General features: G+C 35.2%; 1 protein-coding gene and 2 non-coding genes across 3 annotated transcripts in view; all 3 read left to right on the forward strand.

The window, feature by feature from the left end:
- LOC145284935 (uncharacterized) overlaps positions 1-17409 on the forward strand; it is a 175649-nt gene that overhangs the window by 74823 nt on the left and 83417 nt on the right. The window contains exon 15 of the mRNA XM_080134033.1: positions 768-950. Within this exon, the coding sequence (XP_079990159.1) occupies positions 768-950 (183 nt within the window). The remainder of the gene's footprint in view (positions 1-767; positions 951-17409) is intronic.
- LOC145285123 (U1 spliceosomal RNA) lies at positions 7231-7393 on the forward strand. The gene has a single exon (XR_013868937.1). It is a non-coding gene; the product is annotated as a U1 spliceosomal RNA (small nuclear RNA).
- LOC145285124 (U1 spliceosomal RNA) lies at positions 8619-8781 on the forward strand. Its single transcript, XR_013868938.1, has one exon. It is a non-coding gene; the product is annotated as a U1 spliceosomal RNA (small nuclear RNA).

A 17409-nucleotide genomic window follows, 5' to 3' on the forward strand; every position in this document is an offset into this window, starting at 1 on the left:
GTGTGTGTGTGTGTGTGTGTGTGTGTGTGTGTGTGTGTGTGTGTGTGTCTGTCTGAAGATACTGGTTTCATAACCTAAAACGCACCAAATTCTATGTTAGTATTTTTTTCTTTTCTCTTTTCAAATATTTAAAGATATGAAGAATTTGAAACACGGAAGCCTTTTTAGAAAAGTACTTGATTCGGCATTAAATAACCCAACGAAACCAAACGGCATTGTTAATGCAACAGATGGGAAATCCTTTTGACACAAAAACGGTGTTCTAAACCTCGAGAAGAGTGGGGTCGAAAAAGATGGACGTATAAGAAATGGCTGTCTGCGGCCAGTGTGTAGTGGAGCAGAAACGAGAGACTTTTAAGCTGGTATCGAGACGGAGAGAAAGAAAAAAAAACCGGTAATAAATTACTTGAGTCAAAGAAGAATAAAAAGCCGACTCGGATTTATTTATTTTTGTTATTTGTTTGTCCATTTTCACGTTACACAGACAACACTAGAACAACATTACCAAAACTATCAATTGTACTAATCTATTTTTCATCTATTCATGTCCACCGCGCTTTCCTGTCGTATCTAGTTCAGGCATAAAATAATCAACACAAAAAGAAATCACAATTCTAAAAATTAAATTTCTTCCGTGTTGCAAATGACCGCTCGACAAGCAAGACATCGTGGGAGCTTCGAATCCGGTAAGTGCTCATCTCTATCGTAGCAGCCACATATTCTTGCATTAAAAATAAGTTAATGTTGTGTTTATCTTTGTTTAAAAGGTAATGTGTCCATTTGTCCATCTGATTCAAGACCGTGGATCGGTTTCGATGGACAGTGCTATCTTCTGCTGAACGAGACGAAAACCTGGGCCGAAGCTCAACAGTTTTGTATTTCAATCAATAGCACTTTGGCATCGGTCAGAGACAATACACATGTTCAATTTCTCGCAAAATCAATCAAACGTAAGTTTTTTTTTTATCGAGTATCAATTATATATATATATATATATATATATATATATATATATATATATATATATATTAGCAGGACGCCTGGCGTTTCCTGGTCGTAAAATACGCTTAAATATATTTTCATTTATGCAGATTTCGTATTTATTATTATGCAGCAAATTCTCTATTGATTATCCCAATATCAGTCAATCCAAATCATATACCCCAAATTTTGTAATCTCTGCTTATCTGATTATAACTTCTCCTCAATGCAGAAACATAATCAATGCTAACATAAGGAAAAATACAATATTGCAATTTTTAAATCGCTTAGCCTCCATTGAAACATTAACTGCCTAATAAATCGCATTTTATTTAAATCAGATCTCTAAATAGTTTATATATAATTATTAATTTTCTTACTCCCTAAAACTCATAATAACATAGCATTCATATTATTATAATCATGCATTAACATTCCTGTCATTATTGTCACTGTTATTTTTAATAGGGTTAGTAGTGAGACCAATGGAATTGTTACTATTATATGTATATCTCACTATTACTATTTAATTTATCTTTATTTCATTTAGTTATCACTATTTTAATTAGTCTCATTATTGAAATAATTATTAAAATCATAATTATATATATTTTTTATTACTTTTATTATTATAATACTTATTAGTACTATAAATTTTGACATCTTTTAAAATACTTTTATCTTTATTATTATTATTATTATTATTATTATTATTGTTATTATTTTTATTATTATTATTATTATTATTGTTATTATTATTATTATACGTTTTATCTTTAGTATTATGATAATGATAATAATTATAATTAGGACTATTACTGAATTTATTACATTTTTCTTAATTTTAATTACCGCTCAATATAATTATGTCTCATTACTGCTGGTAGCAATTTTAATTAATAGCAATGTTATCTCCATATTTCATTTTAATTAATCATTTTATTTCAATTTTTACTACAATATTTTTACATTAGTTTATTATTATTATTATTATTATTATTATTATTATTATTATTATTATTATTATTATTGGCCCACAAGGAGTTTTCACACAGGTCATCAAAGCTCTCTCCTTGAAAACAGTCATCAAAGATCTCTCCTTGAAAACAGTCTGTGACATTCCCTGGAAGCTGAGTCTCCTCAGATTTCCAGTACTCTCCATCTCTTTCGATAGTATTTGCAAATAAATTTGTATTATCCCAACATCTGCTTGCCATTGATTTCTCCTTGGCAGCGGCTGTTAGTCTTCACTGGAATTTAAGTGGCAATAAGTCTCCTCAAGGTCCCAGTCCTCTTCGCACTTATCTAACGGAGGTCTGGTCAGTGCTCTCTTCTCGGTCTTTTCTTCCTCCTTAACTCTACTTGGCTGTTTGGTCTCACTCTTTTTTTAGGGGAGGGCAGTGATGTAGCAATGGAGGAATAGGGGTGGGGCTAGAGAACTTATATTAATGTTCTTGGTTCCATGTGGCGTTTCATGTTTTGCCTCTGCAGCACTTTAGTAGGTTGTTATGTCCGAGCATGTGAGCTGTTTCTTTAAGTTTTCTCACTTTCCAGTGGGTCTCTCTGTTTATTATTTTTACTTCATCCCAACCTACTGAGCAAACCAAGCGTAGAGCTGAATGCAATTTGGACACCTCTAATAGAGAGAGAAAACCTTGAATAACAACATAGGTTTAATATTAACAAAAACCAACTAAGAATTATCCTAGTGACATATGACGGAGTGTATCAAAGTTTGCAGTTACCCAAAGGTGCTGAGTTCAATCCTGAACGAAGGCAGTGAAAAGTAACATTCAAAACAGAGATTCAGCAACTATGTCCCAGAGCCTAGCTGGAGTCCGAACACGGTACCCCCGTAATAATAATAAAGGGTTGGGTTCGAGACTCCTAACAAACGGTTCCCCAGTTCAATACAAAACACCTGATGGAGGCCGGAGGGCAAAACGGCCGAAACGTTGTGACTATAACAACCAAGATGAGGAAGTCAGTCCGACAATCTCAATAAATGAAAACACCTCATCTCAAAAATACAGACAATTACTATCGTTCGTCTCTTTGTCCATAGAGTCTGCATTTGCTGTTTTCTTGTGTTTTATCGATTTTTGCTTTGATATGGTTGGTTCTTATCGAGTTATCTTGTGCTGCGGTTTTTAGGGATTAAGTTTCTCGGCTTATGTGTCCTTTTCGTATCTATGTCCATGTCAAAGTGTTTTCGTAATTTTCATCCGTTGTCATCCTAATGAATCTTCCATGTTGTTGTTTTTCTTCCCATTTTTCTTTTCTCGTCTTATCTTTTATTTCTCTCTCTATTTTCTGTTTTGTAGATTTTTTCAGTGTCTTTCACTGCCATGATTATCCTTTCGGTATTTTTCTAATTCTTTTTTGTGTGTCATGCACCCACTCTATGCAAACTAGCTTCTTTACGCTTTCTTTCCTTTTCATGTAGAGTCGATCAACATCGTCTTTTGGGTGTAGTGCATTCTGCATGGTCATGAGTTCCCTGGTCTTCTGATTGACCGTCTCAGTTCTTCTTTGGTTCACTCTATCAACGGTCCTGAGTATCTTATTAGTGATACTGCCCATGTGTTTATACCTTATTTTAGGTTTCTGCAATACAATTTTGTTTCTAGAAGTTTTCTTGTTCTCCTGAGGTATTCCTTTCCGATGCTCTCTTTCATTTCTGTGGCTTTGATGGTGTCTGCTTCCAGAACTCCCAAGTATTTATAATCGTCTTGTTCCCCTAGTACCCTCATCTCCGTTTGGTTAGTAGTTCCATGCCTTCTGTTGTCTCCATTTTTCCCTTTCTTATAACTAGTAGTACGCACTTTTCCATACCAAATTCCATTTGGATATTCTGGCTGAAGATTATGGTAGTGTTTATTAGTGTCTTTAGTTCCTTTTCGGTCCTTGCAAAAAGTTTCAGGTCGGCGATGTACATCAGGTGGTTCATTTTCCCCTCTCTATTAGAGAGCTTGTATCCAGCTTGGCACTTTCTCGGTATGTTATTCAGCGACGTCATGGCTATGATGAACAGCAATGGTGATAGTGAATCTCCTTGGAAGATGCCTCTTTGTATGTTAATTTCTGTTATGTGTTGCCCATTAGCTGTCAATTCCAGTCTCCATGTATTTTCTATCACGTTGATGATCCTGCTTGGTATTTTATACATTTTTAAGCATTATATTATCCATGTTTGCGGGATCCTATCGTATGCCTTTTTGTAGTCGATCCATGCCAAAGCTAAACTCTTTCTCCTTCTTTTTACCTCCTTTAGGATCTTTTGATCTATATATAGCAGATCATGTGTTCCTTTTTTTCCTTTCTCGCATCCTTTCTGTTCCTCTGGGAGAAGTCCACGATTATTCACAGAGTGGTAGATTTGTTCCCTTAGTGTGCTGTCAGTATTTTCCACATAGTGAGCACGTGGTAGGCCTAAAGCTGCTGGGGGCGGTTCCTTTCTCTGCGTCCTTCTGTATCAGTGTGGTTCTGTCTTTGTCAGCCAATCTGGCACGTTTGTTTCCTGTATACATCTTCTCATGTTTTGGCTTAGTTTTTCGTACAGTGTTGTGAACTCTTTGAACCAGTATGCATGCATTCCGTCGTGTCCTGGTGCTCTCCAGTTTGCCATTTTTCCTATGGTTTTCTTTAGGGTTTCCTTGCTGATTTCATTCACTGTTCCTTCTTCAATTTGTTGTAACTCTTCTTTCATGTCTTTCAGCCATTCGGCATTTCTGTTGTGTTCCTGTCGTTCTTCCCAATATATTACTCAAATAGAGTTTGTTTCTGTTGGGTTTGGTCGTTCCGTTTTTGTTTTTCCTCCGTTCACATTTTGGTAGAATTGGCTTTCATTGTTTTCTAATGTTCTGCTTGCATTGTTCGGATTTGTATCTATATCGTCTCAGTCTCTCTTCATTTGCTGCTATTTTTTTGTTTCAGATCTTCGTGTTTCTTGTTTAGCCTCTCCCTACTGGCCACATTTCCAATTTTCAATTTTCTCCACGTCGCTTTCTTCCTGTTTATCATTTTGGCTTCTTTTTTTTTAAATTTTAATTTGGTTTTCTAGCCTCATTTCGTATCCAGGTTTTCTCGGTCCATTATTCCCTGGGTGTTTTTCTGATTTGAACTTTATACTTACCATCTTGGCTCCTGCGTAGATTAAATTGTTTAGGTCAGTGATTGTATCTGTTGTGATGTGTGGGAGGAGCTTGTTAACTTTCTCTGTTTCTGTTTTTAATTTCTTCTGCTTTTGGTTCTTTAATGATGGGAGCTTTGTTTTGTCGTCGTTCATAAGCTGTCTTATTTCTTCTATTTCTTCTGCTTCATCCTCTTCTGCTTCATCCTCTTCTGCTTCATCCTCTTCTGCTTCATCCTCTTCTGCTTCATCCTCTTTCATTTCCGTTTCATTGTTCTCGACTTCCTCGTTTGTAGCGTCTGGTATTTGTAGGTCAACCGCTTGTGCCGTTTCTCCTTGTTGGACTTCTACACGTGTAGTTCCAGTGGGGGGTGCTTCATGCTCAATTTCATTGCTTATTTTTCGCTGTATTTCTGTTAGTTCCAGTTTTGAGAAAAAAGCCTCTCTTGAGTATCATTCTTGTTTGGTCCTTAAATCCTTTGTTCTGTTGTATGGTAATCACTGACCAGGTCTCATAGCTCTTTCATTTGTTTCCTATAACCTACATATCAATGTTTAAGATGGTTTCTTTAATAACATTCCATTACGAGTCTATTCTCCATCGTTGTCAATTTCTTCTTCGGTTTTTTAATTGGTTATCTTGGCTGTGTTCTTTTTGGTTGGTATCATTTTGGTGTCTGGAATTGGAGATTATGCTTACTAGTTCATCGTCCGTGTTATCGGTGTTTCTGAAATTAGCAAGTGGGCCAACACTCGCAGGATGGTGACCGGATCCCTATGCTGGCCACCGAGGAAACACCTGCTAATCATGACACCCAGATTATTCTTCTGGGTCCCACGGTCTGTATTATTTGTATTAGACATTTTTCATATTGTTTCACCTGTGGTTCTGGTGCAAGGATAGCGCATACCTTTCATGTATATGGAGGTATCATGCACTATCACATACATAAAGATATTAAAAGTCAGAGCACACATAGATACTAAAAAAAACCCCCAAAAAAGTAAGTATTGTACTAAGTAAAAGTTCAAATAAGTACGCTGTGGCAATGGATTTGAAGAAAGGTCTCCCTTACACCGTTGCATTTGTTCACTGGTAGTAAAGACGGCTTTATATTTCAATTTTTTCTTTCCCCTTTTCTTTCTCCCCTTTCTCTCTACCACTTATTTTCTTGTGTGTCTGCCTAAACCTTTCGACAGAGGTGACAGATTTTCACGAAATCGGTATCGTTTGGAAGCTCGACCCCTCAGACGAAAAATATCGGAAAATTGGCTAAAAACATTAATTTCTTTATCCTCAACTTAGCACTTTTCTACAGGAAGGGGTAGAAAAAATCCTTCCTTCATAAAAAATTTAGCCAAACACGTATATGCAAAAAATGTTCTCAGATATACACTTTTTTCGATTTTTAAAGTTTTAATATTGAAACAGTTATTTATTGCATTTTTACGTTTTTTTTTAATTTTTCGATCACGTTCGCTGTTTTTTTTTGCTTTTGTTTTTCCGCTTTTTTTAAGTTTTAACACTTAAACATGGTTATTTATGCCGTTTCCTTTTCGCTCACTTATTCTGTGATTTGCATCACGTTCACTGTTTTTTTTTTGTTTTTGTTTTTCCGATTAAAAAAAGTTATATTTAAACAGGGTTATTACGCTCGCTTATTCTCTATTTCCCTTTTGTTTTGATTTAACCCCCCCCCACACACACACCTAACCACAACCGGGGAACGCCGAGTACCCCGCTAGTTTATTCTTAAAGAAGGATTGAATAGAGTCTTTTCTGTTTTATTTTTTACTTGAAAAAATGTTTTGATTTCTACGATTATCGTTTTGTTGTTGATGAATAAATGACATCTGTAAGTTAGGAAATATGACCAACAGACATTGAATTTATATCTATGTATAAAAGTAACATCTTTAAAAAGTATAACGATTAAATGAATATATTAGTATATTTAAATGAAAGGAAATTATTCGAAATTCATCTTTTCGATAATGTAAATTGTTTCATTAAAAAATAGTAAATTGTATTAGTAATACTTTTTTAATGAAGTGATGGCGGTTAGATAGTGGTTGGAGTTCTGAAGCATAAATTGGGAAATTTTGCCTGTAAAAACATACTTACCTGGTTTTGGAGTAACGGTGATCATCTAGACCGTTCTCCCAAAGTGAGACCCTTCCATTGCACTACGGTTGGGTTGACCTTTGCGATCATTCCAAATGTGAATGACTCGAGAACACTATTTCTAAGTGTGGGGTCTGCGTTCGCGCTCACCCCGATAATTAATAAAGATTAGACATATACCTGAAAAAAAAAAATAACATCTACAGAATCCAATATCTGGCAAAACTAATGTCTGATATTTTTAGATTCTTTTTTTTTTAATGGTAACTTCCCTTACCTTTCGGGAGATTTATTTGTAGGATATTAATTTTTGCCATCCCTCTTTAGGTTTCGTTGCGTATTGTTAAAAGTGCTACAAACAAACTTTTAAAACATGCTATGCAACTGGGATGAATATTATTGTTGGAAAAAAATGCTTGGCACTTGTGCATTTGAAATTTGGAGGACGATTTGTTTGTTTTCATTTTTATGAAATCTTCCACTGGAAACAGAGGGGAGCAATTTCCAAAGTTTACATTTTTGTAAAAAAAAATCGTATCCAACCAAAAATAAAAGAAATATCACACATTTTTTAATAACTGTTCAAGACCAGCCGTTATAGTGGCAGCGTCGTTATCTTAAGATTGCACATTCGAGCCTAGATATAAGATATTTTTTCGATTTTTAAAGTTTTGATATTGAAACAGGATCATTTATGCCATTTTTACATTCGTTTTTCTTTTTTTATTTTTTAATAACGCTTTTTCCCCAGATTTTTTAAGAAGAACATTTTTTCCCCACATTTTTTAAGAAGAACATTTAAACATTATGCCATTCTTTTTTCGTTCACTTATTCTTTGTTTTGCATCACGTTCGCTGTTTTTTTTTTGTTTTTGTTTTTCCGATTAAAAAAGTTATATTTAAACAGGGTTATTACGCTCGCTTATTCTCTATTTCCCTTTTATTTTAATTTAAAACCTCCCCCACACACACCTAACCACACCCGGGGAACGCCGAGTACCCCCGCTAGTTTATTCTTAAAGAAGGATTGAATAGAGTCTTTTCTGTTTTATCTTTTACTTGAAAAAATGTTTTGATTTCTACGATTATCGTTTTGTTGTTGATGAATAAATGACATCTGTAAGTTAGGAAATATGACCAACAGACATTGAATTTATATCTATGTATAAAAGTAACATCTTTAAAAAGTATAACGATTAAATGAATATATTAGTATATTTAAATGAAAGGAAATTATTCGAAGTTCATCTTTTCGATAATGTAAATTGTTTCATTAAAAAATAGTAAATTGTATTAGTAATACTTTTTTAATGAAGTGATGGCGGTTAGATAGTGGTTGGAGTTCTGAAGCATAAATTGGGAAATTTTGCCTGTAAAAACATACTTACCTGGTTTTGGAGTAACGGTGATCATCTAGACCGTTCTCCCAAAGTGAGACCCTTCCATTGCACTACGGTTGGGTTGACCTTTGCGATCATTCCAAATGTGAATGACTCGAGAACACTATTTCTAAGTGTGGGGTCTGCGTTCGCGCTCACCCCGATAATTAATAAAGATTAGACATATACCTGAAAAAAATAAAATAACATCTACAGAATCCAATATCTGGCAAAACTAATGTCTGATATTTTTAGATTTTTTTTTTTTTTTAATGGTAACTTCCCTTACCTTTCGTAAGATTTATTTGTAGGATATTAATTTTTGCCATCCCCCTTTAGGTTTCGTTGCGTATTGTTAAAAGTGCTCCAAACATTAACAGTATTAATGCCGGTGTCCCTCAGGGGTCCATCCTGGGCCCAACTCTTTTCCTGATCTACATTAATGATCTTCCAAATCACACCCTTACATCATTTGTAGACATTTATGCTGACGACACTACCATTTATGGTTGCACATCTAAGACAGTAAACGACCAAGTTCTCTCCAATTCTCTCTCCTCTGATCTTGAGCACGTAGTACAATGGGGAAAGGAGTGGCTGGTTACTTTTAATGCATCTAAAACCAAGCTTCTCTCTTTACATCCTCAACATTCTAATCCACATTTGGCATCAATTGAAATGAATGGCTCTCATCTTCAGGAGGCCTCAAGTTTTGACAAGCTTCTGGGCTTGACCATTACTCCTGATCTTAAATGGAATACGTACATCAAATCTGTTGCCAAGGCCGCTGGAAAAATGGTGGGATCTTTCTATCGATCCGGTAAATATCTCACTGCTGATGCTATTCTCTATCTATATAAGAGCCAGGTACGTCCAAAGATGGAATACTGTTGCCACATCTGGGCAGGAGCTGCTAGAAAGGACTTGTCCTGCCTTGATAGAGTTCAAAATAGACTTCGTAGCCTCGTAGGAGATGTCCTTTTCTCTTCGCTGCAACCTCTATCTCACAGAAGAGATGTTGCGAGTTTGTCTCTGATGTATCGTTATTTTCATGGAAAGTGTTCGACTGAGCTTCAATCTATGGTCCCCCCTCGCCAAACTTTCACAAGAAACACTCGTCTAGCTGTAAACACTATCAATAATTCCCCCCACTCTTTATCTGTGCCTAAACCTAAACGTAGATTCCATGAAGCTTCTTTCTTAGAACTGCACGCCTGTGGAATTGTCTTCCGTTTTCCTGCTTTCCGGCTGACTACAATATGGTTGTGTTCAAGTCTAAAGTAAATAAGTTCTTGATGAGCCGTTCCATATAAGTTATCAAATTTACCAAATTTTCATTACTAATGATTACTATATTGTCCAATTTCTACTGTACACTCTTTAACCCTTATCCTTGAGTGGCCTCTGGGCCTTGATAATGTGGTGATGCCTATGTAAAAAAAAAACTTTTAAAGCATGCTATGCAAATGGGATGAATATTATTGTTGGAAAAAAATGCTTGGCGCTTGTGCTTTCTGAATTTTAGTGTTCACGTCAATTTAAAATATTAGCTGCAAATCGAAAAGGCAGAAGTAATATCAATAGCAGCAAATTAGCTTAAAATACTCTTTAGCATTTCTAATCGCAATTGTTGTTGTTCCTAGGTTATACAACGTAACATTTATTCTATATACCACGAATCTCTCTTAATATCCACCTTCCTAGTTTTTTCAATCGAGAAATTGGCCGCAGATTGAAACGTGATGAGAAAATGGTATGAATGACTGTGCAAAAGTACCAAACCATCCGCAGTGTATGCGATGCTGCTAAATCTGGTCGTCCTAGAGTTACTTCTTACAGGGAAGGCAATGCTATTGAGATCCGCAGTCTCAGAAACAGATTTGAAACGCCTCCACAAACCCAACAACAGTGTAATCTTGTGATATAATGGACTGATCCAACACCCCTCAAATGAATGGACTGTTACGTCTATAAAAAGACAAGCAAACTCTCCTCACGTGGGAGACAGAATTTAGTACTAAGCTGTCAATGGACGCTTAGAAATGTGTGTACCTTTTTACCTAAATAAACTCTTTCTGTACAACCCCAGTAATGACTTGTTATTCATATAATCTACGATATAACAACTGGCGACGAAGAATTCGAACGAAACTCACTAAAAAAACAAAGCGAAGGAAAAAGCACACAAGAAGATTAACGAGCAGAAAAGAAAAGAAATCCAAAGAAGGAAGAAGAAAAAAAAAGACTTCGACAGAGCCAACATTTAAAAAGTAAGTGTTTCAGTCTGTTACGGTCCTAAAAAAAAAAAAAAAAAAAGAGAAATTGACATTTTGAAGCGAACATTTTTTTGAAAAGAACATTTAAAAAAAAAAAAGAAGTGTCCATTTCAAGTTTTATTTCGGCTGGAAGTATTATTTTTTTTTCTCTTCAGAAGGAAATTGTGCTTTTAATTCATTGAATTTATAGGACATTTGAGTTAATCTTTTGTTTAATTGGGTGGTTTTGTAAAAAAATTTTTTTTTTAACATGGAGCAATTAGCGGAATTCACTAGAACTATGCAATCGGCATTGTTTGCACAACAAATGCAAATGGAATTACTTCAGCAACAACAATTGAAGCAAAGCGAAATACTACAGAGTATTTTAACGCAGCAGAAAGACTGTCGTTTCACTCCTGAAGGAATAGCAAATTCTTTATCCGAATTTGTATACGAGCCGACAAATGGGTTAACTTTTCCGGCATATTTTCGGAGATACGAAAATATTTTTGCTAAGAGATGTCAGTCTTGGACAGACGAAGAGAAGATTATCCTTCTTCTTCAAAAACTTGGATCTCAGGAAAATACAAAGTATACGAATTTTATCCTGCCAAAGAAACCTAAAGAGGTTTCTTTTAGTGAAACAATAAAAATATTGTCAAACATTTTCAGTGAACGAGATAGTCTATTCTATACACGTTCTAAATGTTTAAATATCACGAAGCAGGAGGACGAAGATTTTATTACTTATGCAGGGAAAGTGAATGCTCATTGTGAATCCTTTAAATTAAAAGATCTCAAAGAGGATATGTTTAAAAGTCTAATCTTTGTGCAAGGTTTAACAGCCTCTAAAGATAAGGATATTCGTTCAAGGATATTATCCATTATGAACCAAGACACAGAAATAACGTTACAAAAAGTTACGGAAGAGTGTCAGAAACTGTTAAATTTAAAGCAGGACAATACAAGCATCGAAGAAAAAAATATGGAAAAAAAAATGGAAAGGGTGATGAAATGTGCACACGAAAAATCCTGTAAGACGTGGGGGAAAAAACACTTCACTAAAGATTGTTACTTTAAATACAAAATATGTAACAAATGTAATAAAAAAGGCCATAAATCAACGGTATGCAGGAAAGGAAAATACCGAAAAGCAGAAATAAAGACCATTGGTTCTAAAAATGAGTCTAGGTGTGATAAAAGAAAATATATTGAAATTAAAATTAATGGCTGTAATGTGAACTGTCTTCTAGATACGGGAAGCGACATAAGTATAATTGACGAAGTAACTTGGAAGAAAATTGGGTTTCCAAAGTTACAAAATACAAAAACAATTGCCAGAAGTGTGTCTGGAAATAAACTAAAAATTAAGGGTGAATTTTTTACCAATGTGTCTCTAAAGGAGAATGCTGTGAAAACCAAGTTATATGTCGTACCGGGGAAAAATTTTAATTTGTTCGGTATAGACTTAATGATTCTTTTTAATTTATGGGGAAAACCCATCAGCTCATTTTGCAATAAAGTAAGTCTGGCGGGTTTAGAAAATTCTAAACTACTAGGAAAGTTTATTGACGAATTAAAAAAAGACTTTAAAGAGGTATTCTCTGACGGTTTGGGTTGCTGCACGAAAACGGAGGTGAAATTTGAACTAAAGGACGAAGCTAAACCAGTTTTCAAACCCAAAAGAAAGGTTCCATATTCAGCATTAGAAACTATAGAGAAAGAATTAAAGAGACTTCAAGATATTGGAGTAATAGAAAAAGTGGACTACTCTGAATGGACTTCACGCACGGTTTACGTTAAGAAGAAAAATCAGGGTATGCGCGGACTTTTCGACAGGTCTAAATGATTGTCTCAAGGAGCATAACTACCCGCTTCCTACCCCAGAGGAAATTTTTTCGAAGTTAAGCGGAGGAAAAATTTTTACAAAAATTGATTTGTCTGAAGCGTATTGGCAAGTAAAAGTTCAGGAAGATTGTGCCAAGTACCTGACATTAAATACCCATAAAGGACTATTTTCACTAAAACGTTTGCCTTTTGGTTTAAAAGTAGCCCCAAATTTGTTCCAGCAAATTATGGATACAATGCTAGCAGGTTTGGATTTTGCTATGGCTTATCTAGATGACATCCTTATAAGAAGTAAAAATGTGGAAGAGCATAAAATCCACATTGGCAAAGTATTCGAGAGAATATCAAACTATGGATTGAAAGTGGCTCTCGAAAAATGTAGTTTTGGGATGGACAAAATTGAATATTTGGGACAAGTGATTGATCGAAATGGTAGAAAACCTAATCCTAATAGGACTGAAGCAATCAAAACATGCCTAGACCAGAAAATATAGTGCAGCTACAGTCATTTTTGGGACTAGCAAATTATTATAATTCTTATATCCCAAATATGCATGAAATAAGAGCACCTTTAAACGAATTATTGAAAAAGAATAAAAAATGGCTCTGGACAAAAGAATGTGATGAAGCATTCCTAAAGATTAAAAAATGTCTGTTATCGGATTTAGCACTAGCTCACTACGATCCGAAAAAAGAATTAATTGTAGCAGCAGATGCGAGCGAATACGGTTTAGGTGCTGTGCTACTACACAGACTCAAAGATGGATCGACTAAACCAATTATTCATGCCTCAAGGGTTTTGCTACCCGCAGAAAAAAATTATAGTCAGATAGAAAAAGGTCTGGCAATTGTATACGCCATGAGGAAATTTCATAGGTTCATCCATGGAAGATTTTTTATCTTGGAAACGGACCACAAACCTTTGTTATCGATTTTTGGTTCCAAAAAAGGAATTCCTACTCATACGGCTAATAGGTTACAAAGATGGAGCATGATTCTGTTAAACTACAATTTTAAAATGAAACACCTAGCATCCAGCAAAATTGCACACGCAGATGGTTTGTCCAGGTTGATCCCAAATAAAACTGAATTACTTGAAGAAACTGTTATAGCTGCACTAAAAGAAGAAAATGAACTAACAGATATATTAATAAATACTGTTAGGGAACTTCCGGTAACACTTGAGGAAATAAAGAAAGCAGCAAGAACAGATGAATACATTAACAAGATAAAAAAACAAGTGGGACAAAAAGAAAAGAAGAGGAAAGGATTAACACTTTTTCCATTTTCAAAGCGCGATGAAACTCTAATGTACGCAGATAGAGTGGTAATACCTCAAGTATTACAGAAGAGATTTTAAAAGAATTCCACATGGGACATCCTGGAATCTCCAGAATGAAAGCACTAATGAGAGCATATACGTACTGGCCTGGAATGGATCAGGACATAGAAAAAATGATAAAATTATGTAAGGGTTGCCAACTAGCAGCAAAAGCGCCGCCCACTAAGACGCAACCTTGGCCTAAAACAGATATACCATGGACGCGGATCCATATAGATTACGCAGGACCTCTAAAAGGATATTATTACCTTGTAATAGTAGATAGCATGTCGAAATGGCCAGACATTTTTAAATTCAAACATCCTACAGCGGCAAACACAATAAAGGCGTTGGACGATGTATTTGGGCGTTTTGGCGTACCAAAAACAATTGTTAGTGATAATGGCACCATGTTCACAGGTCAAGAATTTAAGATCTACTGTGAGTCACTGGCCATAGAGCATATCACAACACCAACTTTTTAAGCTGAAAGATTTGTCGATACTTTTAAACGAGCGTTAAAAAAGAACGATAACATCGACACTGAAGAAAAAAGTCTTCAGAAATTTTTAGCAGTGTACAGGATAACGCCTAATCCGAATACAAATGCAAATTTATCCCCAGCGGAAATAATGTTTGCCAGAAAAGTGCGCTCTGTGTTCGACCGGTTAATTTCGAGTAAAAAAGTAAATAAAAGTGTAAAAGATAATGTACGATACAAGATATACAAGGACGGGGATAAAGTTTTTTTCAACAATTATCGGGCAGGGAAGAGTTTTTGGGAAGAAGGCGTAATCTCAAAAAGAATTGCAAGAATGGTCTACATTATAAAAGGTCAGACATTTTCCCACAAAAAACATATAAACCAACTCAGACCCCGATATATTGAAATAGTTAAAAACAACGAAGTACCGATGGAAGTACTGTATGACATTTTTCACATAGAGCCTCCAAAAAAGGAAGCACCAGTAACTGAAAATACAAGTCACTCTCCAAAATCAAAAAATTCGCAAACGCAAATTTTAAGGAGAAGTGAAAGAAAAAGAAAAAGAACTGAATTTTTTGGACAAAGTTAAAAAAGAAAAAAAATGGTGAAGCGAAATTCTAGGGAAGAATTTAGCTTTCTGTACAACCCCAGTAATGACTTGTTATTCATATAATCTACGATATAACATCTTGTTAAAACGTCCTTTCTTTCTACAGGTAAGACCAGATTTAAGGAATTAAATTTGCGAGGCTGTGTTCCAAGCCGTAAGCCAATGATTTCTGTAAAGAACAAAAACACCTTCTCTTCATATTGGTCAAAGGTGATTTTTAGCAACGAAAGCAAGTTCAATAGGCTAAGTAGGGATGGTAAGCAGTATGTCCGTCGGAGGAAGGACGAAGAATTTAATCCTATGTGCACAGTTTCAACGCTGCAAGGTGGTGGATGTTCAGTTTTGATATGGTCCAGGGCCTATAGGTCCCTTGTAAGGTCGAATTAATTCGACCAAGTACATTAATATGTTGATTGAGAATTTTCTACCCTACTTTGTCCGGGAATTTGGATGATAATCCAATCTTCATGCAGAATTATGTTCCCAATCACACAGCTGGCAATGACAAGAGGTTTTTTTTACAAGGTGGTCACCACTTATCAAGACCCGGAAGCCACTCAGGGATAAGGGTTAATGCATGTACAGTACGTTAGTGTTGGGATTTAATAAAGTGTCTACTTAAGGGGGCGGTTCATCAGGAATTTGTTTACGTTGGACTTGAAGACATCCAGGTTGTAGTCAGGTGGGAAACAGGCAGGTTCCTTGCAGAGCGTAATATTTTGTGTTTTGATTGGCCTGTACAATCTCCAAACCTATGGAAAACGTATGGCATTACATCAAGCAACAGCTACACAATGATAAAATTTCAAATCTGGAAAAACTTAGAAAAAAAAATTAAAGAGAAGTGTGATGCCCTTTCACCGAATTATTGCCGCAAACTAATTCAAAAGAATGCTTAAAACTTTGCAGGTTATCAAATTTCAGAAGCGCTATGCTACTAAATAATAACTAATTCACTGTGTTGCTGTTGTATTTGTTTTGCATTAATATTCTAAAGTTACATTTAAATTTACAATTTCCCATTGTGCGGAGTTAATTCTTTAAATTGACGTGAACACTAGGATAATTCAATTAAAAGTCAATTATGAATAGGTAAAATTATAGAAGAATAAAAAGCGAATCAAATGAGGTATAGGGTGTTTGAACAGTTACATTCAGTTTAGCTTAAATTTGCGATTTTTGAAAAAATGACAAATGCGGCACTATATATATATATATATATATATATATATATATATATATTTATTTATTTATTTATTTAAAGTAATAAAAGTGTACTGCTATAAGCACTGTTGATATGAAATGCAAAATTCCAAATTTAACTGTTTAAAGACCAAAACAAGTACAGAACAATTTTTTTTTTCAATGTTGCATTTCCTGATGAAAATTCTGTTATGAATCGAAATATCAAATTTCATTTTAATAAATAAATATGTTTATTTATTGAAAAAAAATCTACACTTGTTTTGGTATTTAAACCGTTAAATTTTGAATTTGGCATTCCATATCAACAGTGCTTATAAACAAGACTTTTATTGCTTAATAAATCACGCTCGCGTTTCTAGTATATCGGATATTTGAACATTACACTCCGTCAACATCTGCAAGAAAACGTACCAAGCATTACCACCATCCACCATGGCACATAAAACCTGTATTGAAGATTCTGTATTGATGAAGATTATCTTTCAGTCTTGGACTCCCGGTTTGTTGGCTTTCATGGCCCTTGTGAGCTACGACGTTGTCTGTCTGTGGAATTATATATATATATATATATATATATATATATATATATATATATAAAGTCATCCACATCGAGTGCTGTTTCGCTGTTTCACAGCTCATCAGTGCGGCTAGACACGCAACTGCTTCAAGCCAGGATCGAAACCCGACTGCCCAAATGACCGTCAAGGCTTCTAACCATTGCGCTATACGGCTGCTGCTGCGTAGGTAATGAATTAACAATGTTTTGACATCGTCCAAATGCCTCCGTTCGATTTGTTTACACAAAGAGCGTCGCTTAATATGCTAATGGCAGCTTGTATATCACTTCCCAATATGCTCAACCCAAGATAGGGAGCATTATAGTCATCCACATAGAGTACTGTTCGCTGTTTCACAGCTCATCAGTGCGGCTGCTTCAAGCCAGGATCGAAACCCGACCGCCCAAATATATATAAGAATGTCCTTCTGTTAGAACGCTTTCATCCTAAATTCTAGGCAGTTATGCGCAATGTAAAACCTATGCATAAAAAGAATTAATTGTAA

The sequence above is a fragment of the Euprymna scolopes genome, chromosome 9, assembly GCF_053919585.1.
Source record: "Euprymna scolopes isolate OS-2025 chromosome 9, ASM5391958v1, whole genome shotgun sequence".
NCBI classification, from domain to species: domain Eukaryota; kingdom Metazoa; phylum Mollusca; class Cephalopoda; order Sepiida; family Sepiolidae; genus Euprymna; species Euprymna scolopes.